The 27,591-nt window shown below is 38.5% G+C and overlaps 2 protein-coding genes across 3 annotated transcripts in view; one reads left to right on the top strand and one right to left on the bottom strand.

The window, feature by feature from the left end:
- AAMDC (adipogenesis associated Mth938 domain containing) overlaps window positions 1-21,578 on the bottom strand; it is a 45,328-nt gene extending 23,750 nt beyond the window's left edge. The window contains exon 1 of the mRNA XM_037841280.1: window positions 21,477-21,578. The gene's annotated coding sequence lies outside the window, so the exon portion shown is untranslated. The remainder of the gene's footprint in view (window positions 1-21,476) is intronic.
- Window positions 21,579-22,011: 433 nt separating this feature from the next.
- Window positions 22,012-27,591, top strand: part of RSF1 (remodeling and spacing factor 1) — a 215,829-nt gene continuing 210,249 nt past the window's right edge. For both annotated transcript variants that reach the window (XM_037840801.1, XM_037840800.1), the window contains exon 1: window positions 22,012-22,240. In XM_037840801.1, coding sequence (XP_037696729.1) covers window positions 22,030-22,240 — 211 coding nt within the window. In that variant the 5' untranslated portion in view covers window positions 22,012-22,029. The remainder of the gene's footprint in view (window positions 22,241-27,591) is intronic.

The following is a 27,591-nucleotide window of genomic DNA, read 5'->3' as shown; positions in this document are numbered from 1 at the left end:
TGAGGGTCTATCTCTGAATTCTCAATTCGATTCCATTGATCTATATGTCTGTCTTTGTGCCAGTACCATGCTGTTCTGACAACTGTGGCTTTATAATAAGCTTCAAAGTCAGGGAGTATAAGTCCTCCCACTTTGTTTTTCTTTTTTAGAGTGTCTTTAGCAATTCGAGGCATCTTCCCTTTCCAAATAAATTTGATAACTAGCTTTTCCAAGTAGGCAAAGTAGGTTGTTGGAATTTTGATTGGGATTGCATTGAATCTGTAGATGAGTTTGGGTAGAATTGACATCTTAATGACATTTAGTCTTCCTATCCATGAACATGGAATATTTTTCCATCTTTTAAGGTCCCCTTTTATTTCTTTTAGAAGAGTTATGTAGTTTTCTTTGTATAGGTCTTTTACATCTTTGGTTAAGTTTATTCCTAGGTACTTGATTTTTTTAGTTGCTATTGAAAATGGTATCTTTTTCTTGAGTGTCTCTTCAGTTAGGTCATTTCTAACATATAGAAACATTACTGACTTATGTGCATTAATCTTGTATTCCGCTACTTTGCTAAATTTGTTTATTAGCTCTAGTAGCTGTATCGTCGATTTCTCAGGGTTTTCCAGGTATAAGATCATATCATCTGCAAACAATGACAGTTTTACTTCTTCTTTTCCAATTTGGATGCCTTTTATTTCTTTGTCTTGCCGGATTGCCCTGGCTACCACTTCCAGCACAATACTGAATAACAGTGGTGACAGCGGGCATCCTTGTCTTGTTCCTGATCTTAGAGGGAAGGCTTTCAGTCTCTCACCATTGAGTACTATGGTGGCTGTGGGTTTTTCATATATGCTCTTTATCATATTGAGGAAGTTTCCTTCAATTCTTTTTGAAGTGTTTTTATCAAAAATGGATGTTGGATTTTGTCAAATGCTTTTTCAGCATCTATTGAGATGATCATTTGATTTTTCCCTTTTGAATTTTTAATGTGTTGTAATACATTGATTGATTTTCTTATGTTGAACCATCCTTGCATGCCTGGAATGAACCCCACTTGGTCATGGTGTATGATTTTTTTAATGTGTCTTTGGATTCGATTTGCAAGTATTTTGTAGAGGATTTTTGCATCTATATTCACTAGGGAGATTGGCCGGTAGTTTTCCTTTTTTGTAGCATCTTTGCCTGGTTTTGGTATTAGAATGATGTTAGCTTCATAAAATGAGTTAGGTAGTGTTCCATTTTCTTCAATGTTTTGAAAGAGTTTGAGTAAGATTGGTGTCAGTACTTTCTGGAAAGTTTGGTAGAATTCCCCTGTGAAGCCATCTGGCCCTGGGCATTTATTTGTGGGAAGATTTTTGATGACTGATTGGATCTCTTTGCTTGTGATGGGTTGGTTGAGGTCTTCTATTTCTTCTCTGGTAAGTCTAGGTTGTTCACATGTTTCCAGGAAATTGTCTATTTCCTCTACATTATCCAGTTTGTTGCCATACAGTTGTTCATAGTATCCTCTTATATTTTTTTTAATTTCTTCAGGATCTGCAGTTATGTCACCTTTTTCATTCATTATTTTGTTTATATGGGTCTTCTCTCTGTTTGATTTTGTCAGTCTAGCTAGGGGCTTGTCAATCTTGTTGATCTTCTCAAAGAACCAACTTTTGGTGATATTTATCCTCTCTATTTTTTTTTTGTTCTCTATGTCATTTATTTCTCCTTTAATCCTTGTTATTTCTTTTCTTCTACTTGGTTTAGGATTGGTTTGCTGTTCATTTTCTAGCTTCTTCAGTTGATCCATTAGTTCTTTGATTTTGGCTCTTTCTTCCTTTTTAATATATGCGTTTAGTGCTATAAATTTCCCCCTCAGCACTGCTTTTGCTGCATCCCATAGGTTTTGGTATGTTGTGTTCTCATTTTCATTCGTCTCTATATATTTCGCAATTTCTCTTGCTATTTCTTCTTTAACCCACTAATTGTTTAGGGGTGTGTTGTTCAACCTCCAGGTATTTGTGAATTTTCTAAGTCTCTGATGGTTATTGACTTCTAATTGTATTCCATTGTGGTCAGAGAATGTGCTTTGAATAATTTCAATCTTTTTAAATTTACTGAGGCTTGTTTTATGTCCCAGCATATGATCTATTCTGAAGAAAGTTCCGTGAGCACTAGAAAAGTATGTGTATCCTGGTGATTTGGGATGTAATGTCCTGTAGATGTCTGTTAAATCTAATTCATTTATCAGATTGTTTAGGTTTTCAATTTCCTTATTGGTCCTCTGTCTGGTTGATCTATCTATAGGAGAGAGTGATGTGTTGAAGTCTCCCATAATTATTGTGGAAACATCAATTGCTTTCTTTAGTTTTGCCAGTGTTTCTCTCGTGTATTTTGTGGCACCTTGATTGGGTGCATAGACATTTATGATTGTTATTTCTTCTTGTTGAATTGTCCCTTTTATTAGTATGTAGTGGCCTTCTTTGTCTCTCATAACATCCCTGCATTTAAAGTCTATTTTATCTGAGATTAATATTGCTACACCTGCTTTCTTTTGGCTGTAGCTTGCATGAAATATTTTTTTCCATCCTTTCAATTTCTTTGTGTCCCTGTGTCTAAGATGAGTCTCTTGTATGCAATATTGATGGTTCATTTTTTTTGATCCATTGTGCGAATCTATATCTTTTAATTGGGGAGTTTAATCCATTTACATTCAACGTTATAACCATGAAGGCATTTCTTGAATCTGCCATCTTATCCTTTGGTTTATGTTTGTCATATATATTTTTCCCTTCTCTCTATTAATATCCTTTATTGTACCCATACCGAATCTCTTTAGTACTGAACCTTTCTCCCAGCCTCTCTGTCCTTTCTTTGTTTCTCTGTCTGTAAGGCTCCCTTTAGTATCTCCAGTAGGGCAGGTCTCTTGTTAGCAAATTCTCTCAGCATTTGTTTGTCTGTGAAAAATTTAAGCTCTCCCTCAAATTTGAAGGAGAGCTTTGCTGGATAAAGTATTCTTGGCTGGAAATTTTTCTCACTCAGAATTTTAAATATATCGTGCCACTGCCTTCTCGCCTCCATGGTGGCTGCTGAGTAGTCACTACTTAGTCTTATGCTGTTTCCTTTGTATGTGGTGAATTGCTTTTCTCTTGCTGCTTTCAGAACTTGCTCCTTCTCTTCCATGTTTGACAGTGTGATCAGAACATGTCTCGGAGTGGGTTTATTTGGATTTATTCTATTTGGAGTTTGCAGAGCATTTATGATTTGTGTATTTATGTTGTTTAGAAGATTTGGGAAGTTTTCCCCAACAATTTCTTTGAATACTCTTCCTAGACCTTTACCCTTTTCTTCCCCTTCTGGAACACCAATGAGTCTTATATTAGGACGTTTTATATTATCTATCATATCCCTGAGGTCCGTTTCGATTTTTTCAAATTTTTTCCCCATTCTTTCTTTTATGCTTTCATTTTCCATTCTGTCATCTTCCAGGTCACTGATTCGTTGTTCAACTTCCTCTAGTCTTGTACTATGAGTGTCCAGAATCTTTTTAATTTGGTCAACAGTTTCTTTAATTTCCATAAGATCATCTTGTTTTTATTTAGTCTTGCAATGTCTTCTTTATGCTCTTCTAGGGTCTTCTTGATTTCCTTTTCTCCCATACTATGGTCTCATTGTTCATCTTTAGTTCTTTGAGTAGCTGCTCTAGGTGCTGTGTCTGTTCTGATCTTTTGATTTGGGTGCTTGGGCTTGGGTTATCCATATCGTCTGGTTTTTTCATATGCTTTATAATTTTCTGTTGTTTTTGGCCTCTTGGCATTTGCTGAACTTGATAGGGTTCTTTTAGGATTTGTAGACCAATTGAAGTCCTTATCTCTAATTTATCAGATCTACAGCTTCGTGGAGTACACTTTCTCTAATTATCCAGCAGGTGGCGTAACGAGCCACCTGTTCTCCACAAGCCAGTTCTCCCCTGCCTAGCCTTTGTGGTGAGTGGGGGAGTGAGTCTTGTGGGGTCCAATTGGTGTACCAAGCTTGCGTGTGTAGTTGGTGTTGGCTGCCCTGTATATGGGGCGTGTTTCTGGGCAGTCGGGGGGGGGTGGTTCTAACAATCAAATCTCCCTGGTGATCCTAGAGTTTTAAGGCTGCTGCAATAGTCTAATCCTTCAGTTCAGTCCTGCCACAGTTTGTCTCTGCCACTGACCCACAAGTCCTTGGTATTGGCGTATGGCTCCTGAGACTTGCAAGTGGGCCCCTCTTCCAGGCCGTGCACCCCGGGTCCTCTGTTGAGGGATGACTGTGATATGTCACAGGTGAGTGCCGTCCCCCCAGGGCAGTTCTGGGCTGCTGGGCTGTGTAGGGAGGCTCCCAGTCTGCTGAAATGATGGCTGAATGGGGCTTTGTTAATTCACACTGCTCCACCTTCCTAACTCTGGGACAATCAGCTGAGGTTGCAGGGAAGGCTAATGTCCACGCCCAGTTTTGTGGAGTGTGCCTGTTTTTTGAAGCACTTCCGTCACCCTGGGTTGTGTGGGGCAGCTCTGGGCTATGGGGCTGGCGATGGGCAGGAGTGTTTCCTGTCCACGAGGATGATGGCTGTGAGCGGACACGCCCCTTTTCTTGGCAAGTTGTGGTGTTAGTGAAATTTCTCAGCCACTGGATTATTGCCTTTTGTCTGAGAGCTCTCTTAGTTCTGCTCTTGTCTTGACCTGCCCAAATTGCAAGTCTTTAAAGCTTTCTGTATTGGGCTTCTTGGAGTAATTGTTTTAGAAAAAGAAGAAAGAATTAAAAAAAAAAAAAAAGCGCCCTCCTCACAGATCTAATGGGTTATTGAAATGCTAAGAGACAAAGCAATTAGGGCCATTAAGGAAATGTCCACAGGGCAGAGAGATCAGCTTTTCTTCAAGATTTGCAGATGAGCCTGAGGGCCTGAGCTCTGCCCTTCCCCTTTCTATGTTCACCAGAACTTCAAAAATCCTCCGCTTTTATTTTGGAGTTTTTCGTGCTATTTTTTTCTATGTCTGTCTCCTCTCTGCTGGGCCGGCTGCTCTCAGATTCTCTGGTGTCTGGTCTCAGTCTATCTATGGTTGGAGTTTGGATCAGTAGAATGAGTTTCCCATAAAGGCTGCCACTGCAGTTCTCCCTTCTCCTTCCCAGAGCTGACAGCCCCTCCTCCCACGGGACTGAGCCTGGCCGGGAGGGGCCCGGGTCCCCTGGCTGCAAAAACTTACAGATTTCGCTGATCTCAGCAGTTGCACATTTTCATGAGTGTTGTATGAAGTATGCCCAAAGTCAGATTGCTCTGTGGTGTCCAGTCCACACAGTTCCTGGCTTTCTACCTACTTTCCTGGAGGAGTAACTAAAACATACAGCTCACCAGTCCGCCATCTTTCCCCACCTCTTATTTTTCTTTATATGCTTTTAAATTCATCTATATGCTCATCCAGTGTCTTCTTAATATCCTTTATCTCCATACTCATATTTTCTTTCATTTCCTTCAACTGATTTTGGAGATTTGTTTGAACATCTTCGATTAGCTGTTCCAAATTCTGTTATCTCTTTTGACTTGTCAATTTGATCCTTTGACTGGGCCATATCTTCCTGCTTCATAGTATGGCTTGTAATTTTTTTGCTGATATTTAGGCATCTGATTATTTTGATGTGTTTACTCACATGGTCAGTTCCTCTCTTGCCTAGGTTTATTGTTGACTGGCTTTGTGTTAAGGCTCTTCTTTGACACTTGGTTCAACCTACTCTATATCTTTAGAACTGCCTGTGTTTAAGTGATCAAAACAGTGCCAGGGACCCACAAGAGGATGCATACCAGTTCCAAAGGACCCTGAGCAGAGGGTCAGGAAAGATGCCAAAACAATTCATTTTTCCACCTACCCTAAGTGGCACTCTCCTGGCCTGCCCAGCAGATGGCACTCTTTGGAAAACCTTTCCTTGCAGCCCTAAGGAATAAGTGTACTTTTTCCATCTGAGACTAGGAGGTTTGAAACAGTGGCCACACGGTTCCCTGTTCCAGTCAAGCTAGAACCACAATTCAGAGCCAGAATCCAGCAGTCCAAACATACTGATAAGAAGCTGATCAGAAGACTACAGTTAACAGTAATATTTTAGTAGTATTTTAATATTCTTTCATTAGTTGTAAAAAAGGTACCACACCAATGCTAAGTGTCAATAAGAAAGGAGTATAAAGGGTATGGGTTTTGTCTTTCTGGAGTAATAAAAATGTTCTAAAATTGATTGTAGTGATGAATACACAACTCTGGATATACCATAAGCCATGGGTTATATACTTTGAGTGGACTGTACGGTGTGTGAATAAAACTGCCTCAAAAAAATAAAAAGAAACAATGGAAGTAGACAGCCTGGGGTGAATGCTCACCTGCTTTAAGTCCCCCAGTTGAACAACTGGTAGAGGGAGAAGGTCTGTCTCCACGGAAGTATAGCAGTGTTCAAACACCTGTAAACACTCATTTGAACACCTATTAACAGGGGAGCTCGTAAGACCACTAGCAAGCACAAGCCCAAGGCAAGACACATGCCCTGAAAAGATAAGGAGGGCCCTCCCCATTGCATTAGTCTTGTGTAGACCTTCCTGATAGGAGGGTTGACTTTCAAGAAAATCTCTGTCACATAAACAGCTGGTTACAAACTCAAGAAAAAGACATCTCAGGAAATAAATGCCAGATTTAAAAATCTTTTAATAAGGATATTAAAATTAACAGTGTTCAAAAAAAAAAAAAAGATTACAAGATTAAAAAAAAAAAGAAAATGATAGCCCATCCAAAGAAGAAGATAAAAATACAGAAAACACAAATGAAGAAGACCAGACTGTGGATATACTGGGCAGACCTTTAAAATATGATCTTCAACATGCTCAAGGAGATGAAGAAAAAGACAGAGAAAGAATAAAGAATATCAGGAAAACAGTGAATGAACAATATGAGAATCTCGATAAAGAGAAATTTAAAAAAGGAACCAAGTAGAACTACTGGAGTTGAAAACCAAGATAATTGATAAGAGAAATTCTCAGGAGGGTTTCAACAGCAGACTGGAGCTGACAAAAGAAAGAATCAGTGAACTCAAAGACTAGATAAATGAAATGAGTCAGACTGAGGTGCAGAAAAAGAAAATAATGAGAAAAAGCGTAAATAGCCTAAGAAACATACGAGACACTATCAAGCACACCAATAACTCCTATTATGGGAGTCCAAGAAGGAGAAGAGGGAGAGAAAGGGACAGAAGGAATATCAAAGAAATAATGACAAAATTTGTACATCCAAGAAGCTCAGAGAACAATAAAGAGGATAAAACACATCATATACTGATCAAACTGTCTAATGTAAAGTTCAAGGTGACAGAGTTCTGATAACTGCAAAAGAAAAATAACATGTTATGTGCAAGGGAGTCCTTAGATTAAGTGTCGTTTTATCATCAGAAACCATGGAGGCAAGAAGGCAGTGGGTTGAAATTCTTAAAGTGCTGGGAGAAAATAATTGCCAATGAAGAACCATATATCTAGTAAGACTTTCTTTCAAAAATGAGGGAGAAATAAAGACATTCCCAGATACACAAAAGCTGAGGGAGTTTATCGCAACTATATCTACCCTACTAATGAGGCTAAGAGAATTCTTCAGACGGAAAGGAAAGGACAGTAGACAGTGCATCAAAGTGGGATAAAGAAATAAACACCTCTGGTAAAGGTGACCATGCGGTTAACTACAAATGCCAGTACTACTGTATTGTATTATTTGTATGTAACTCCATTTCTTATTTGCAATAGGTACTGAAATAGAAATGCATAAAAAGTAATGACAAATCTATTGTTTTGGACATACATTGTACAAATATATAATTTGTAACAAGTACAAAAAACAGCAGTGGGATGGAGTGGTATAGTAACAGTATCTATGCACAGTATTGAAGTCAAGTTGGTATCAAATCAAATATGATTGTTTTATACACACACACATACATATATATGTATATATATTTTATTAAATTTTAACCCCATGGTAACTACAAGGACAAATATGAAAAATACATCCAGATAGAAATGAGAAGGAAGTCAATTTGGCACACTACAAAAAATCAAATAAATATAAAAGTAAGCATTAATAGAAGAATTGAGGGGCAAAAAACAGTATAAGAATTACAAACACCAAACAGGAAAATGACAGAAGAAAATCCTGCATTATCAATAGTGACTTTCAATGTAAATGGATTAAACTCTCCAGTGAAAAGGCAGAGATTGGCAGAATGGATTAAAAAAATCATGATACGACTATCTATACTGTCTACAAAAGACTCAACTTAAATTCAAAGAGATATAAAGGTTGAAAGTGAAAGAATGGAATAAATATTCCATGAGGGAAGTAAACAAAAGAGCTGGGTAGCTATACTAATATCAGAGAAAATAACTTTAAGTTAAAAACTGTTACAACAGATAAACACTATCATTATATACTAATAAAGGGGTCAACTGAAAAAGATGTAATGATTATGAATACATATGCACCTAACAGTAGAGCCCCAAAATACATAAAGCAAATATAGACAGACCTGAAGGGAGAAATAGATTGTTGTACAATAACTGGAGGAGATATTAGTTCAACACTTTCAATAATAGATAGAACATCTAGATGGAAGGCCAATAAAGAACTACAAGATCTGAACAATACTCTAAACTAAGTAGACCTAACAAACATAAAGAGAACACTTCACAAAACAGCCACAGAATATACATTATTCTTGAGTGTACATGGATCATTCTCCAGATATATCATATTTAGGTCAAAAAAAACAAGTCTCAATAAATTCAAGAATATTGAAATCATACAATCTATGTTATCCTAACCCAATGGAATGAAGCTGGAAATCAGTAACAGAGGGGGAAAGGAAAAATTCAGAAATATGTGGAAATTAAACAACATACTCTTAAACAACCAATAGGTTAAATAGGAAACCACAAGATAAATGAGGAAATGTCTTGAGGCCATTGAAAATAAAAATACAACATAACTAAACTTATGGGATGCAGCAAAGGCAGTGCTGAGAGGGAAAGTTTATAGGTCTAAAAGCTTACATTAAAAAACAAGAAAGATTTCAAATAAGAAACCTAACCACAAAATTAGAAAATCTAGAAAAAGAACAGTTAACTAAACAGTCAACTAAACCCAAATCAAGTAGGGGGAGGTAATAAAGATTTGAATGGAAATAAATGAAACAGAAAATACATTTAAAAAATAAAACCAGTCAATAAAATCAAAACTTGTTTCTTAGAAAAGATTGATAAAATTGAGAAACGTTTAGCTAGACTGATAAAGAAAAAGAAAGGACACAACTAAATTCAGAAACAAAAAGGGAGACATTACTATTGACCCACTGAAATAAAAAGAACTGTAAGAGGATACTATGAATAAATGAACACTAATTAAAAAAAACCCAGATAAAATGGACAAATTCCTAGAAACACAAAGTGCCTAGATTCACACAAGAAGAAACAGAAGATCTCAGCAAACCCATAAAAAATAAAGAGACTGAATCAGTAATCAAAAACAACCCAAAGACTTTATAACCAAGCACAAGTAACAAAAGGAAAAATAAAAGGATTCTCATCAAAACTAAAAATTTTTGTGACTGAATCATGAAAGTAAAATGACAACCTACAAAAAAGGAGAAAATATTTGCATCCACAAATCCAATACAAGTTTAAAAAATAGAATATATAACAAATCCTTCAATTTAACAACAAAAAGACAAACAACTGAATTTAAAAATGGGCAAAAGACTTGAATAGACATTTCCCCAAAGAAGACATACATGTCCAGAAAGGACATGAAAATATGCTCAACATCACTAGCCATCAGGGAAATGCGCATCCAAACTACAATGAGATATCATTTCACACACAGTAGAATGGATGCTACTAAAAATAAAAAATGAAAATAAAAAGCATTGGCAAGGATGTGGAAAAATAGAAACGCTTATTCATTGTTGGTGGTAATATAAAATGGTGCAGCCACTCTGGAAGAGAGTTTGGCAGTTCCTCCAAAGGTATAATATGGAACTACCATATGACCCAGCAATCCCACTGGCATTTGTTTGGTATATACCCCAAATAACTAAAAGCAGGGATTTGAACAGATATCTGTATACCAATGTTCACAGTAATATTATTCGCAGTTCAAAGATCATAAAAGTGTCCAAACTAAAGCATCAACACAAGGATGTCTTCACTGAAGAATGGCTGATGGCATCTGGAACACTTCTGTCAGCTGGGAATGCATGTGGCTGCAGTCTGCTGGTCCTTTGCTCCCAGGATGTGTCTCAAAATGGGTTTCTCCAAAATGTTTCTGGGCTTTTCTCTTAGCTTCTCTCTCCACTCCTGTGCATCATTGCTTCTTTCTCCCAAGGTGTTTTTCTCTAAGCATCTGGAGGTCCTCTCTTAACTTCTCTAGGGCAAAGTCTGGGCTTCATCTCTTACCTTAGCATAGCCAAACTTCCTTCTATCTGCATCTCCAAGCATCAGCAAGCATCTGGGTCTATGTTGGCTCTTAGCTTCTTTTTTGTATACTTCAGTGAACTAATCAAAACGCACCCTGAATGGGCGGGGCCCCACCTCCATGGAAATAATCTAATCAAAAGTATCGCCCACAGTTGGGTGAGTCACATCTCCTTGGAAACACTCAATCGAAACTTTCCATCCTAATCAAAAGACCTGGCTTTTGGTGGGGGGGACATAATATATCCAAACAAACGAGCATAACAAGTAATAAAATGGAATGGCTAATTTAAAATTCTTTCTTTCCTGGCCCTCCCAAAAAATGTCTAGACCCAGATGGCTACACTGGTGAGTTCTGTTAAAAGCATAAAGGAGAATTAATGCCAAATTTTCAATAATTCTTTAAAAAATGTAAAAAGGAAGGGATACCCGCCAACTCATCCTATGAGGACATTTACCCTGATGACAAAAGCAAACAAATTCACCACTAGAAAAGAAATGACAGCCCAAGATAAGTTATGAATATATGAAGCATCCATAAACAAAATACCAGAATAGTAACTCCAGCAATATATTAAAAGGATTACGCATGATGAGCAAGTTAGATTCGTCCTGGTTTTGCAAGGTTGGCCTAACACCCCCAAAATCAATCAATATATGACACCACATCAATAAAAGGCAAAAGGGAGAACCTAAGATGGCGGCTAGGTGAGACGGGGCAAAAAAACACCTCCGTGAAAAATACTAGACAAAACCCAGAAAGTGACCCAGAATACCAGTTTCAGTGATGCACCAGCTGGACAAGGTCTGCTAAAACCACAGGGACTGTGCACTTCGTGAAACTGGGAGTCTGCATTCTGAAACGAGTAAGCTGCTGAAAGTCCCACGGCCACGCTGGGGTGTGGGGAAACTGGGGGTTGGCATTTGGAGATGGACTAGTTCTTTTAAAAAACAAAACAAAACAAAACAAAAACAAAAGAAAAAACCCAGGAGCAGCTGCAGTTACGACAGTGAGAACCACGCAGTGAAGCACGGCAGGACTAGGCTGTACCAACCTCTCGGTGTCTGGTGTGGAGGATAGACCGCTGCTGATTCCCTCAGGGCCAGGAGGCAGAGGGGAGAGCCAAAAGGAGAAAGAAACTGCTGCTTGCAGCCGGCTTCCTGGCGGGCTGGAGACACTCCTGCCCGGGGCCATACCCACAGCCCAGAGCTGCACTAGGAAACCCAGTGTGACGGGGAGTGTATCCCACGGCACTGCGCACACGCCACAATATCAGCTGTGGACAGTGGCCTTGGGTGCAAACACAGCTAGTCGTCCCGGAGCTGGGAAGGCGGAGCTGTGCGAAAGGTGCGGGGGGTTGATACCCCCATTCAGCCATCTTTGTATCAGGCTGGGAGCGCCCCTGCACAGCCCGGCAGCCCAGGGCTTCCCTTGAGGGATGGTGTGCAATTGTGATGTAGCACAGCCTTCCCTCAGCAGAGGTCCTGGAAGATCACAGCTGAGAAGGGGGGCCCGCTTGGAAAACCAAGGGACACTACATCAATGCGGGGACTTGTGGGTCAGCGGCAGGGAAAATCTGTGGCAAGACTGAAATGAAGGCTTAGACTCTTGCAAAAGCCTTAAATCTCTGGGAACACCTAGGAGGTTTGATTATTAAAGCTGCCCTGCCTCCCTAACCACCCAGACACACACCCCACATTCAGGGCGGACAGCACCAACAACACACCCAAACTGTGTTCACCAATTGAACGCCACAAGAATTATTTCCCTACACACTACAAAGACAAAGTTGAGGAGAACTGACCTGAGGGGAATAGGCGATTAGCAGACACCATCTGCTGGTTAGTTAGAGAAAGTGTATGCCAACAAGTTATAGATCTGAAAAATTAGATTGGTATTTTTTACAACTTGGAAGAACCCTATCAAGCAAAGCAAATGCCAAGAGGCCAAAAACAACAGAAAATCTTAAAGCACATGATAAAACAAGATGACATGGAGAACCCAATCCCAAACACCCAAATCAAAATATCAGAAGAGACACAGTACTTGGCGCAATTAATCGAAGGACTACAATCAAAGAACGATAGCATGGCACAGGATATAAAGGACATGAAGAAGAGCATGGCACAGGATATAAAGGACATAAAGATGACCCTAGAAGAGCATAAAGAAGAAACTGCAAGAGTAAATAAAAAAACAGAAGATCTTATGGAAATAAAAGAAACTGTTGGCCAAACTAAAAAGACTCTGGATACTCATCATACAAGATTAGAGGAGGTTGAACAATGACTCAGTGTCCTAGAGGACCACAGAACGGAAAATGAAAGAACAAAAGAAAGAATGGAGAACAAAATCAAAAAAAATCGAAATGGATCTCAGGGATATGATAGATAAAATAAAACAACCAAATTTAAGACTCATTGGTGTCCCAGAAGGGGAAGAGAAGGGTAAAGGTCTAGAAAGAGTATTCAAAGAAATTGTTGGGGAAAACTTTCCAAACCTTCTACACAATGTAAATACACAAAGCATAAATGCCCAGCGAACTCCAAATAGAATAAATCCAAATAAACCCACTCCAAGACATATTCTGATCACACTGTCAAATATTGAAGAGAAGGGGCAAGTTCTGAAAGCAGAAAGAGAAAATCAATTCACCACATACAAAGGAAACAACATAAGACTAAGTAGTGACTACTCGGCGGCCACCATGGAGGAGAGAAGGCAGTGGCATGACATATTTAAAATTCTGACAGAGAAAAATTTCCAACCAAGAATACTTTATCCAGCAAAACTCTCCTTCAAATTTGAGAGAGCTTAAATTTTTCACAGACAAACAAATGCTGAGAGATTTTGCCAATAAAAGACCTGCCCTACTTCAGATACTAAAGGGAGCCCTACTGACAGAGAAACAAAGAAAGGAGAGAGAGAGAGATAGAGAATTTTGACAGACATATATAGAACCTTACATCCCAAATTACCAGGACACACATTTTTCTCTAGTGATCACGGATCTTTCTCCAGAATAAACCTTATGCTGGGACTTAAAACAAGCCTCAATAAATTAAAAAAAAAAAATTGAACATATTCAAGGCACACTCTCCGACCACAATAGAATACAAATAGAAGTCAATAATTTTTTATTTGTAACTCCACTATTTACTTCCTACATGATATAAAATACACAAACTCTAATGACAAATCAGTGGTTTTGGACTCAATGTAAAATATGTAATTTTTGAGAACAATGTAAAGGTGGGGGAATGGAGGAGTATAGGAACATAGTTTATGTGTCCTATTGAAGTTAAGTTGGTATGAAACAAAAAACAAGATTGTTATGGATTTAAGAGGTTAATTTTATGCCCCACAGTAAACACAAAGAAATTATCAGAGAATATGACCATAGAGATGAAAAGTAGATTATGGGTTCCGAGAAGTGGGGGAAGGGGCAATGGGGTGTTAAGAAATGAGTGTAAGGCTGCTGTTTGAGGTGAACGGAAATTTCCAGTAATGGATGGTGGGAAGGTGATAGCATTACAACATTCTAAATGTAATTAATCCCACTAACAGAATGCTAGGGAGGGGTTGGAATGGGAAGATTTAGGCTGTACATATGTTTCCACAATTAAAAAAAAAAAAAAAGATAGTCTAAACAGATGACAATTGAATGTCAAGGATGATCCTGGATGGGATCTGAGGATGGAGTACAGGAGGCTCAAAGGGACACAGCTGAGACAAAAGAAAAAAAAAAAAGGAAATATAGAATGTAAGCTTTGTATCAGCGTTGAATTTCTTGAACTTCTTAGCTGCGCTTAATGGGACTGCATAAAAGAATGTTCTTGTTCATGGGAATTGTATATGTACATTATAGTGTTTGTTCAAGGGTGAGTGCAGCTTGCTCTCATATGTTCAAAAGACAGAGCAATAGATGATGGATGATAGGGAGGGAGGGAGGGAAAGAGAAATGGTGGTGTGACAGGATGTTAAAGTTGGTGGATCGGGGTATTGGGGGGGTCAGGGTATGCTGGAGTTCTGTGTATGGGGTTTGTATTGTTTTTGCAACTGTTCCTATAACTTTGAATTCATTTCAAAATAAAATTAAAAACAAACAAACAAACAAAAAAGGCAGGGACAGGCCATCTCACCCAGACACACACCCAAACCTCCCCCAGTCTTCAGTTAAAAACCAACGTCTCCTGTTACCACATGGAGGGACCTTGAAGACAACATGTTGAGGGAAATGAGCCAGATGCAAAAGGCCAAATATTGTATGATCTCACTGATATGAAATAATTAGAATATGCAAATTCATAGTGTCACAAATTAGAATATAGATTTCAGGGGGCAGGGGGAATGGAGAGTTAAGGTTTAAAGGGTACAGAGTTTCAGTTGGGGTGATGGAAAAATTTTGGTCATGGATGGTGGTGATGGGAGCATGACAGTGTGAATGTAACTGTACACCTGAAAGTAGTTAAAATGGGAACTCTCATGTTGTACATATGTTATTACAATAAAAATCCTGAAAAACGCATAAAACTGTACAACACGAAGCAAACCCTGATGTAAACTGTGGACTTTGGTTAATATAATTACTATAATAGTGGTTCATCAGTTGTAACAAATGTACACACAAATGCAAATTAACAATAAAATAATAAAAATTGAAAAAAAAAAGTACAATTATAAAAAGGTGCCATCATGAATTGTAACAATGTTCAACACCAATGCAAGGTATATGGGAATCCTTTATTTTATACATGATTGTTCAGTAAACCCACAACTTCTCTAATAAAATTTTTTAAGCCCTGCTGAGAAGATGGAACATGCTGAATAAATACCCATTTTTATATTTTAAAAATAATAATAATAAAAAAAATAAAATAAAAGGCAAAAACAATACAATCATCTCAATAGGTGCAGAAAAGGCATTTGACAAAATCCAACATTTTTTCCTGATAAAAATACTAAAAAAATACAAATAAAAGGGAAGTTTTTCATCTGATAGAGGGCATTCATAAAAAACCAACAGCAGATACCATCCTTAACAGTGAAAGACAATGCTTCCCCCTGAAGACCAGTTAGAAGACAAAGATGTCTGCTGTCTCCACATCTATTTAGCATTGTATTAGAGGTTCTAGCCAGGAATTAGGCAAGAAAAAGAGATAAAAGAAATCCAAACTGGCATGAAAAAGGTAAAACTTTGATATGATCTTTTTTATACAGAAAATCCTAAGAAATCCACAAAAATATTAGAATAAATGAGTTCAGCAAGTGTATAGAATAAAATATACAAAACTTATTTATATTTCTATATACTAGGGAGGAACCATCCTAAATGAAAAAAAGAAAACAATTCCATTTAAAATCGCATCCTTGTGTTGATGCCTTAGTTTGGACACTTTTATGGCCTTCGAACTGTAAATTTACAACCTAATAAACCATCTTTATAAAAGCCAATCCATTTCTGGCATTTTGCATAATGGCAGTTCTAGCAAACCAGAACACTTGTTAGAGTATCTTTCAGATTTACATTTCTTCATAAGTCAGTGTTGAGAGTTTGTATCTTACCAGGAATTTAAAAATTTCATCCAGATTATCTAATTTGTAGGCACACAGTTATTCATAATATTCCCTTATAATCCTTTTTTATAACTACTTCTGAGACAGGTAGTGATACTCCCTCTTTCATTCATGATTTTAGTAATTTGAATCTTTTTTTCTTGGTCAATCTATCTAAAGGTTTGTGAATTTTGTTGATCTTTTCAAAGCACCAACTTTTGATTTTGTTGGTTTTATGTATTATTTTATTCTCTATTTCTTGAGATTCCAAACTAATCTCAATTATTTCCTTCCTGCTGCTTGCTCTTCTCTTTCCAGTTTTTTTAAGGTAGAAGGTTAGGTTATTAATTTGAGCTCTTTCTTTTTTAATATAGGCATTTAACAGCTGCACATTTCACTCTTATCAGTGCTTCAGCTGCATACCATAAATTTTAGTATTTTATGTCTTTGTTTTTATTAATCTCAACATATTTTCTAATTTCCCTTGTGATTTTTTCCCTTGACCCATTAGTTATTTAGGTATGTTTTGCTTAATACTTCTATATTTGTGAATTTTCCAAGCTTCTTTCTGTTACTGATTTCTAATGGAATTCCATTGTGTTTGCAGAATATACTTGGTATTTCAATCCTACATTTATTGAGGCTTGTTTCATTGCATAGTATGTTGTGTATTCTGGATAATTTTTCATGTGCAGTTGAGAAGAGTATGTATTCTACTATTATTGGGTGCAGTGCTCCACATAAGTCTGTTAGGTTTATTTGTTTTATTGTGTTGTTCAAGTCTATTTCCTTGTTGATCCTCTGCCTAAGTTTCTATCCATTATTGATAATCCTCCATGTGTTATCGTTGAATTACCTATTTCTCCTTTCAATTCTGATAAAGTTTTTGCTTCATATAGATCGCAGCTGTTGTTAGGTATGTATATTTTTTTTGTTATGTCCTCTGAATGGTTTTACTACATGTAATTTTGGGAATGAAACAGCTGACGTAGGCTAGGGCATTGAATACATATTACCTTCACATTCTACACTGGCTACAGTGAATAGCTCAGCTGAGTTGGACCAATCAGAGTCAATTTTTAGTACTTTGGGTGGGGGGTGGTGAATACTGAGATACTGAAGCCGGAAGTATAGAATATGTTATAGAACTCCATAACAGTATGGAATTGGTACTGTTATGACAGAAGTCAGTGAAAATTAGGCCAATAGAAAGGAAGGCCAATGAGGCAGAAGTACCAAGAAACAGACTTACAGTGCTGATCAAATCATGCCTTAAGTATGAGCTACCACTGTTCTTTTCAATTATATGAGGTAATAAATTCCCTGTACAGTTTACACCAGTTTATCTGTTACTTGCAACCTAAAGCAATGTTACATAACCAACCTCACCCTGATGATTCATCAGCTATTTGGAGATATCATAATAATATTGAAGATTGCTTTTGCTAACATAGTTCTGATTGGCCACTTGGAAAACTGACATACCTGGTATGTCATAAAATTTCACTAAATGCAAGATATACAAAAGTTACTGTATTTATGCTTAGAAGTCATCCAAGAGTCAGCAGGTAAAATATAAATTTTACCCAGTATTATTGGTTGCCTTTGTCACAATCAAGTGATAAAGATCCAATTTGTTCATTCATTCAAGCACCCATTCATTCGTTGTCTTCCACATGTAATGTTAGTACAATGTGTTTGGAACTCTTTTCCTAAGCCACAGCAACAAATACATTTTATATCATGATAACACACATACACATACTTTTCAAGTATATATATAATCTCAAATAATATTTTCATGAAATAATACTTATCCTTATCATGTATGAGATGCTGATATTTTCTGTTCTATTTTTATTCTATTTCATTTTTACATATGTCTACTCTTGATCCATCAAACTGATTTTAAGACCCACTAATGGTCACAACCCACAATTTTAAAAACATTGCTTTGGCTAAAGAGATATTCAAAGTATCGAACAATAAGGACAGCTTGGGCACTGACTTCATCAAAATGGAAGTGGAGTGCTGGATTAGGATTCTGATATGTCAGTATTAAATGTGCAGTTGCTGACAGTTGTCAGAGAGAGGCTAGAGTAGTTAGTGTGGCAAGGGTGTGCTTAGGATCAAGGCAGGGGCTACTCTGCAATTGGTATGTCAGTATTTTAATATTTTAACAACTGGTGCAGTCTTTCTGGTCCACGCCACTGGAATATCAGCCCTTGGTGTGGAAGACAACAAACTGAAAAACAAGATTCCTGTCCTTAATGAAGATAAAATATGTAAACAAATAACTATCATTAATCTCCATCATGCTTTCAAGAGAAAAATATAGACTTATGCATGGTCAGTAAGACACCTCTAAATGTGCCTTCAACGAAGCCAATTCTGCTGCAACACAGAAGTCAGTTATTGTCAAGAGAAAGAACCAGAAAATGGGTTTATATTGAGACTTCTTTTTATTTTTATATGTTTTCTTATTAAACTCTTTAAGGTTCCTAATTCTTTTGACACAATAGCTTTTCTTCACTACATACAACATACATTGGCACACCTCAGATGTATTAACTCTTTTCAACGTGAGTTTTAAACAAACAGAAGTAAATTTGCTCATCTCTGACAAGGAATTCCCTGAATTGGCTCCACAATTCAATTCAATTTAACTCAATATATATTCACTAGCTTATATTATCTCCAAAAAAAAAAAAAAACTGTGTAACAAATGCAGCAGTAATGTGGAGGAGGGGGAGACAGAAATAAGTATAATTTGATCTGCTATAGGGCACAACGCTACCAATGCGATTTGAGAATATGTAGGGATAAGACATCAATTTTTGAATTGAAGTATAATTACATTCAGTTGAATTCATAGATCTTAAATTTACAGTACAATGCATTTCAGCAAGTGTATACAAGTCACTCATTAGGATAAAGTATCTAGAAAGTATCCTTGTGCCCCTTTCTAGTCAACCCTCTTCCCAAGCTCCAAGACAATCACTTTTTTCACTTTTATCCCAAGAGATCAGTTTGACCTTCATACATGGAATCATACAGCACCTATTCTTTTGAGTCTGCCTTCTTCTACTCCACAAGTTTTTGAGATTCACCCATGTTTCTGCGTGTATCAGTATGAGCAGTCATCTAATGTTATACAATTATTTTATCCATTCTTTTGTTGATGAATATTTGAGCTGGTTTCAGTTTAATCTAGTCATTAATTCTGACTGAGCAAATTATCTTTTTCTTTTTTTCCTATGATGTGAAATTTGAACTGTTAAAATTTTTCTTATAAACCAATTTAGACTAAGTGTAGATAATTATTGCTTATGTAATGGCCTCTTTCTTAGCAGTATAAATGAATCAATTACACGTTTTTTTAAAAAAGCTACTTTTTTTCTACCTTTACATTCTCTTCAGGTATATGTAACTCAGTTACTTAAATACATAAATTTGGGTTTTACTTTTGTAACCCACAACTTTCAACCCAGAAAGGCAAGAAATGTTGGCATTAGGGGTGTATGTTGTTTATTTTCTCTTCAAGAACAGATTTAATGAAGGCATGATTTAAACCTTGCTTTTGTAGTAAAGTATCTTCTATATTTTGGGTGGATATGACTTTCAGATGTCCAAGAACTTTGTTCCAAGGCCAATCTGGATCAGAAAAGGCAGAAACTCTAACCTTATTTATCAGTGTTTCTCTGAATAAGTGTGAGCATTGAAGAAAAAAATGCAATAGTATAATGCCTTTTTTCTTTTTAAAAATATAATTTTACAACCTCATGGGAGAGTGGTAGGGTGGGTAAGGATTCATGTAAGGAAATAAATATTTTTAGTCTGAAGTCTTTCTATAGAAATTCCTTCACAAAGATAATATTTAGTATTGTAGAGCTGGCTTTTATTTAAGTAAGACTATATGTAAGCCAAATAAGTTTGAACTATATAAAAGTCTGTTTTGTGGGGTTTTTTGCATCTTTCTGCAAAATTGTTGTTCAAGATGTTTTCTGTGTCAGACTTTTCTTAAACTAGGGTCCTTCAGGTTACCAGGCTCTAGGGACATATACTTGGCAGTCTGAAGAGTTCTACAAAAATGTTTTAATTTTGTGTTTTCATTTCAGTGATTGCTTAAAAACAGTATTTTAATGCTCATCAAAATGAAAATTTCTCTTTTGCAATAGTATTTCACACATTTTCCCTAAATAAGATTTTAATTTCTTACATCAATATTCTTAAACTGTAATTTTCAAAATTATTTTCCAAATTTCAAAAGAATTGTTTTTTCCTTTAAAACGGATTTGTATATTATGAAATTTGCATATAGTTTAAGAATCACTATTCTAGCTAATATATGCTTCTAAGAATATATTGCCAGGAAAAACTTTTTCTCCCTTGATAAATAAGTAGGCTTTATTTCTTCAGATAATGATAATGATATAGCTCACCACGGTTTTTCCCTCTTTTGCTTTTGTTATATGGAAATGCAGAACAAAATTCAGTGTTTAATTTTGGCAACCATTTTCCTTGTTTTTGCTGCAATTATCTCCTTATGTATTTTTATCTTCCTTTAATTATCAATTGTCCTAGTTTACATAGTTTGTATTGAATCTTGCTTCAAATTAGTTTATTATTTATTTTATGTAAGTTTTAAATGCACTCGAGATTTTGCCTCAATGAAGCAAACTGTAATCTAAATAAATATAGCTGGTTTCAGTCTAATTTATAAAGAACTCCTTTCTTAAATAATAGCAACGTTTTTTAAGTACAGTTTGCTGAAGCATTGTGCTCTTTATCTCAACCTTTAATCACTTTATTGTAAATTATTTAACAAAACCTTATGGTGTAGGTAGTATCAGACCCCTACTTTATTGAAATTCAAAGAAATTAAGAATTCTGCATAATGTCATAAAGTTTTCCTGTCAGGACTTAAGTGTGGCTGAATCCAAAGCTGAGGCTCCTAACCGTTATGCATATTGCTTCCCAAGTTGCACACTATATTCTAAATTATTAATGGCTGGTGGTTTTTCTCTGGGATTTGTGGGACTGTTCACGCTTCCCCACCACAAAGCGAAACCCGGTCCTCTAACAAACGTTTTGCTTTCCACTAAATCTCCTGTAATGTTCACCCCTTCATTGGAAGCCTATCCCACTCAAAGGCCCTGGTCCCTCAAAAGGGTGACCCCAATATTGTCCCATATCCTGAGACCTTGTCTTTTTCCTGCAAGGTTAAGTCTCTTGAAACCCAGCAGAGAGCAATACCTCATCAGCATACTTTAGCAGACCTCTCCTTATCTAATTAAGGATACTTCTACCTCTCTCTCAACCTCCTCCCAGAGGCGTGCCGTTTTTTACCCCCTATTCTCTTTTTCTGCGTTTTCTGCACTTTCCTCAACTGCCCCCCAACATCTTCTGGCCCAGTCCAGCTCCCGGAGTTCCCTCAAAACTCACCCAATAACTCCTTTCTTCGGAGTTGCGCTCTTAAATGGCTGCGCTTTTTACCTCACTGTATGTCTTGTTCCGTAGATCACTGCCAGGTGCTGCCCCCGCTTCCCCCGCTCGCCCCGCCCCAAATAGGTCTCTCGGCCAATCATCGCCCGAAACACCGCCCCCTTCGTTTCTATTGGTCATCATTCTGAAAAAGTCCCGCCTCTCCACCTTCCAGCCCGCCTCCCCACCCTCTTCCCTTGTTTTCATTCCTCCTGTCACACGAGGCCGCGGCGAACCCGGAGTGGGAGGGGTGAAGTAGAGTGAGGAAAGGAGACCGAAGGAGGGCGGAAAGTGAATGGCACAGAGTGCCTCTCTTTCCCTCGTCTGACTCGATTCTCGACTGCTCCGGGCAGCCGTTGTATTGTGGGATTGCGGCGGCGTGCCTGAGACGCTGTGAACGCAAGGGAGTTAACTCAATAGCGCCTCCTCTCGTCCGTAAGGTTGCCCCACCATTCCTCGGCACCCCGACTCCCCCTACCCCCCCATCGCCTCCTCCTCCATCCTCCAGTTCAAAATGGCGGCGGCGGCGGCGGCAGCAGTAGCGGCGGCGGCGGCGGCAGCAGCGGCGATGGCTCCTCCGGGCTGCCCCGGTTCATGCCCCAACTTCGCCGTAGTCTGCTCCTTCTTGGAGCGCTACGGGCCGCTGCTCGACCTGCCTGAGTTGCCGTTCCCGGAGCTGGAGCGGGTACTGCAGGCGCCGCCGCCGGACGTGGGCAACGGAGAAGGTAAGCTAGGGGCCCGAACGCCCGGCGGTAAGCGGCCCTGGCGCGTTCCTTCTCCCGGATCTTCACGGACATCCCGGGCCTTCGAGGCTCTGTCCTCCCCCTGGGGCGAGGCTCCGCAGTGCCAGTCTTCTCCGCCCTGTCCCCGGGGTCCTGGGCTTGGGGGAGGCGGGGCGGGGGCCCCCTAGGTCCACCCGGCCAAGCCGGGAGCGAAGGTGGGGGCGTCGCGGGCTAGGTGTTGGCTGGGGACGGGGAGGGGTCATTGTGCTTGTCTTCTGTCTCTTCTGTCCCCGCGCTGCAGTGGCGGGGGCTTGTTCCCCACCCCTTCTCCCTTTGGGTGGCGGGGGAAGGGGAGCGCAGGTTCCGGCCAGCTTTGCGCTTTTCTCCTCCTCTCCTTTCTCCCTCCCCTCCTCCCACCATCCTCTCCACCATCTCGGGGGAGGCTGGGCCCATCTTCTTGGGGCGCCTACTTCTCTCCTCCACCTGGGTGGGCGGAGGCCATCGGACACTCCAACTCCCTCCCACTGGTGGGAACTCCCCCGAGAGACTGCTCTCGTCCCTCTTCCCTTGCCTTCGTGGGCCGATTTAACCCCCCAAACTCCTTCCGAGTAGGGAGGTCTGTTTCTCTCTCTGGGGAGGGTATCCTTCATTCTCGCAGTGGGGGGCAAAGTGGGTTCGCTTTCTCCACTTTGGAGGGGAGAGGATTAATTCCTTCTCCCACCCCCATAGTTTTCCTTCTCTCTCCCCCCTTCCCCTTACCCCCCCAAATAATAGAAAAGCATCTCTCTACTTTTTCCACTCCCTTCCCCCTTCATTTTGGCTGTAGGGCTTAAGGGAAGAAGAAGTCGCCCTCCCATTTGCAGGGTGGGGTGGTTTGTATGTAGGCTGGAGGAGGGGCTCAGACGGAGGGGGAAACAGTTGAAGAAGGTGCTTGTTGCTCATGTTTCTCTCTCTGGTGCCGCTGGTCTATTATTGGTGTTCGCAAGTGGTGCTCGTTCCACATAAGGCCACCGCGCGGCTGCAGGGCGCATGCTCTGCCCGGCCCCATTGAAACTTCCTGCTGCTGCTGCTGCTGCTGCTGCTGCTGGTAATTCTTGTGCTGGAGCATCTCAGCGCTGAGCCTGCTGCCTCCAGTCCTCACACTGAGCACATACACTCACCCTCTATTCCCGATTCCAGCCTCTCGTTTTCTGGAACATTTCTTCCCTCAGAGAAGGGCTTTTTGTTGTACTCTGAGCATTGCCTTTATCTGGGAACAGCCTTTGGCTGGAGAAGAAACGTTTTCCAAACAGGTCGTTTTTTCTTTTTTGTGTGTGTTTGTCTGTATTAGGTGGTCAAAGTGGACTGGGTATTGCACAAGACAGATAGCTGCTTCCTTTCCAAGAAAGCAGGGTCGTTCTTCTATTCTCTATGGAAATGAAGACGTTTCTTTTGGAATATATTTACGTTGCTAGGAAGGGCCCAAGTATGAAGTTTTTCAAAATACTACCTGGAGAGAAAATGAAATTATGGCTATCGAAGTTTCAAATTAATACAGCAGTGACAGTACAGGCCATGTATCTTCTTTCTTTACCAAATCCCCTCCACCCTTAACAAATCCTGGTATTTAAAAAACTAATTTTTTGAATAGTATAAAATAGGGAGGTGATTACATTACATACAGACTTTCTGCAGAATTCCTTTAAAAATTAAGCTTCCTAATGTAGTAATTTCATTCATGAATTGCTTTTGCATTCAACTTTTAAGGAAATAGTCATTGTGAGGTAGACTATAGTAAGTTGCTGTTAGGATATTTTGGAAAGTGATAGTAATGTATTTACCAAAGAGACAAATGTGGGAATTTGGGGAAAAGGATTGCTGGTAAATTGTTTTGGAATTTACTTGGATTAAGTCAAAAGACAGGCATAGGCTTTCTGGGATGGCATTGTATTTGGGGTAGTACACAAGATTACTTGCCCCTCCATTCCTTTTAATATTTTGGTCACTGAATTTGGTTTATATTAGTACTGGAAGAGAAAAAAATGTCAGGGCCAGTTTAATGCCTTTCTTTAGAAAGAAAGTTTTATACCTTTCTTTAAAACCTTTCTTATTCCCTTTGTATTTGGAGTTGAACAATGGTCCACCAGCTGAATAAAACGTGGGAAATAATCTGGGTTGAAGGCAATCATTTAGCTCAGCCATCCATTACTATTTGCAGAGAAGACTGATAATAATGGTTCCTGTTATAAGGTGACCTGAGAATAATTATTAATTAATGTTAGCCATTCAAGACACTTGGCGAATGAAAAATCTCTGCAAGTGAAGTGCTGTTACTGTGCAGGGAAAAGATGGTCAGGCCTTTGATGTTGGTCAGCCTGCTTGTAATAGTAATAAGGCAATACTGGTCCAGCTAACAACATTTGAACTGGGTCTTTTTGGGAAGATGTGATGGTATACTAGAACGAGTTAGAAACATAGATTTTATTGTTGTAGGGTGTGATCTGTAGGTTGCAGGGTAAATCACTTAACTTCTGTGGGCCTCAGTTTCTTCAGTAAATAGAATACCCGAGGATCAAATGAAATAGTGTTTAAAAATCCTTTCATGAACCAAGCATTTACGAATATTCTTGTCTTACAAATTTTATTAAAGATGCCTGTCAGATAAAAGACACATGAGTGCATGTGGAATTAAAATGCTAAATTTTTAGCACGTTGTGAAAATAGGAGTTTTAGCACAAGTATGATATTGACCTTTTATACTCTTGAGGGAAAAGTCTGCTCTAATCAAATGAGTTTTACTTTCAACAAATTTAAGTGTTTTTTAAAGGCCATTCTTAGAGCCATTTCAAAAAATTATGGTTTATAGGACTTGATTTTTCCTAGTATGATTAGCCCTTAGAGGATGCCTTTTTATGCATATCCCTCTGAGTTGCCAGTTTAATGCTTATTACAGACATTCGTTGTGATGTGTGTCAAAATTACGACATCCTTTGGAGGAAATTGTAGTTCTCTGTATTCTTGTTTAAGTACTTTATGGTTTTTCTCTTAAAGGTTTGTTTATAAATTCTGATTTGGTATTTAGCTTCAGCTTAGAATGTTTTATTTTTTCTTTATGCAGCCAATTATGAAATTTAGTTTTATAAATGACTTGTTTTGTTTTATATACATTAATAATAGGTACCATTGGTTAAGTGTTTAGTATATGCAAGCATAATCTGATTATTCCTTACAACTGTTCTCTGAAGTTGGCATTATTATTCCTATTTGGCAGGCATAGAAACTGAAAGTTCAAGAGGTGGACTCAGTTGCCCAAGGTCACATAGTGGGCAACCCAGTCCTGATTTCCAACCCAGTTCTGTCTGAGTTTAAAGCCATTAAATTATATAATACCTTGTTACAAGGCCACAGTTCCTAAACTGCACGAGTGTACACCAGGCATTGCAGTGAACTTATAGAGATACTGTTGGATAATTTAAATTTTCAAGGCATATACTTGACATTTCTTGGTTGCCACATTAACTTTTAGCTTGAGATAGTTTATAGTTTCAGCAGTAGATTGTGCTACATTCCTTCCCATGGCATCATATCTCTGAGGTTGTTTTGAGGGGATTGAGATGATAAAATTCAAGTACTGCACAAAAATCAATGTGGAACAAGAAATGAGGTTGGTCATATTCAGTCTGATTCCAAAATTTGAGAAATTGTGCAATACTTAACAGGAACATACATTCCGTAAAGTAATTAATGGGGGTTATGTAAGAATGAAGTAAAAATGTTTTATTTTTTCAATTTATGTAGATTTTTTTTTTTCAAATGGTTACTAACTACTTAATAAATGGAACCATTATTAGTGTTATTTTTTGGCTTGGGCCATTGTGAAAAAATTTCTAAGACAATGAAGGTAACAGGAACCTAGAAAGTTTGGAAACATCTGCTCTAGAGACTATCATAAAAGAATTTTAGGACTAGAAAGAAAGGACTGTTGTGTCCAATTTTGCCTTTATTTTGCAGGGGAGAAACCAAGGCATAGAGATTGATTTCAAGTGTATACAGCTAACCATTGTTGTTTTCCAAACTGTTATGTGAAAAGTTGGCCAATATGATAAAATTATCAGGAAAAAAATTTAGACTTAAAGTTCATATTAGAATAGGAAAAAGGCATGGCTAAATGAAGGTGTTGTTTTATCCCTTCACCCCCAATTTACTTTAGCCCTCTCAATTCTGTCCTCTATATGGACTTCCCCAGCTTCCTCCTAACTAGGGTGAGTGGATGATCATAGGGTATAGGTAAAATAAAAACAGACATTGCCTTTGTTAGATTGCCAGCATCCAAAGCTCTCAAGCATCTTTCCTCTTCTACAGAGGACGTTCTTTTTCAAGAGGAAAAGATACCTTTTCATTCTTTAAAGACAGTCTGTTAATGGGTAGTGGTTGATAAATTACGTAGCTCTCATGACAAAGTATGGATTTTGTTAGGATTTCCATAGTTTATACTATGGTTGGCTGAATTATTTGTATAATATTAAATAAGTTGAACCATTAGTTTTCTTGTTTGCTTTGTTTTTGCATGTAATCTTAATGATTTGCAGTTCACCTCTTGAGGGCAAAATGACAGGTCTGTATCTTTTTATATTTAACTGGAGTTGTGACTGTAACTCCATTTGGTTTTCTCCTACTAGTGCTAATTGAATTGCCCGACTATACTTTTTAGGTGAATTTGTTAAAGTGGAAAGGTGACTTTACCATTCCTGGAACCACCATTTTTTGCAATAAATAAGAGATTAGCACCTGTGCTAGGAGTTGTTGGATCACTGGTGGCAATGCTGGAGCCAGAGCCTGGTTTGGTCAACAATTTCTAATGTGGCCTTTTCCACCTTTGAAGAAAGAATTATTATTTAGGGCATTTATTAGAGGTCAAGAGAGGAATGTATTTCTTCTCATTTTTGATATGTCACAGAGTTGAGGTAACCAAATGTTATGGAGGTTTGGGAAGAGATTGCTGGCATATGTCCTAGGACTGGAGCTTAATAGGGATAGAGGGACTTCTGCCTGAAGTGGGCCTGCTTACTTTTCTAGTCTTTTAACTACTAAGAAGTTTACCGAGTGTTCTAGTTTGCTAGTGCTGCCGGAATGCAAAACACCAGAGATGGACTGGCTTTCGTAAAAGGGGTTTATATGGTTACACAGTTACAGTCTTAAGGCCATAAAGTATCCAAGGTAGGACATCAACAATCAGGTACCTTCATTGGAGGATGGCCAATGGTGTCCAGAAAACTTCTGTTGCTGGGAAGGCACGTGGTTGGTGTCCGCTCCACAGTTCTGTTTCAGAACAACTTCCTCCTGGGACATTCCTCTCTAGGCTGTGATTCCTCAAA

The sequence above is a fragment of the Choloepus didactylus genome, chromosome 6 (assembly GCF_015220235.1).
Source record: "Choloepus didactylus isolate mChoDid1 chromosome 6, mChoDid1.pri, whole genome shotgun sequence".
Taxonomy (NCBI): Eukaryota; Metazoa; Chordata; class Mammalia; order Pilosa; family Megalonychidae; genus Choloepus; species Choloepus didactylus.
The sequence above is the reverse complement of the archived record's forward strand: the minus strand, read 5'-3'. Positions and strand labels throughout refer to the sequence as shown.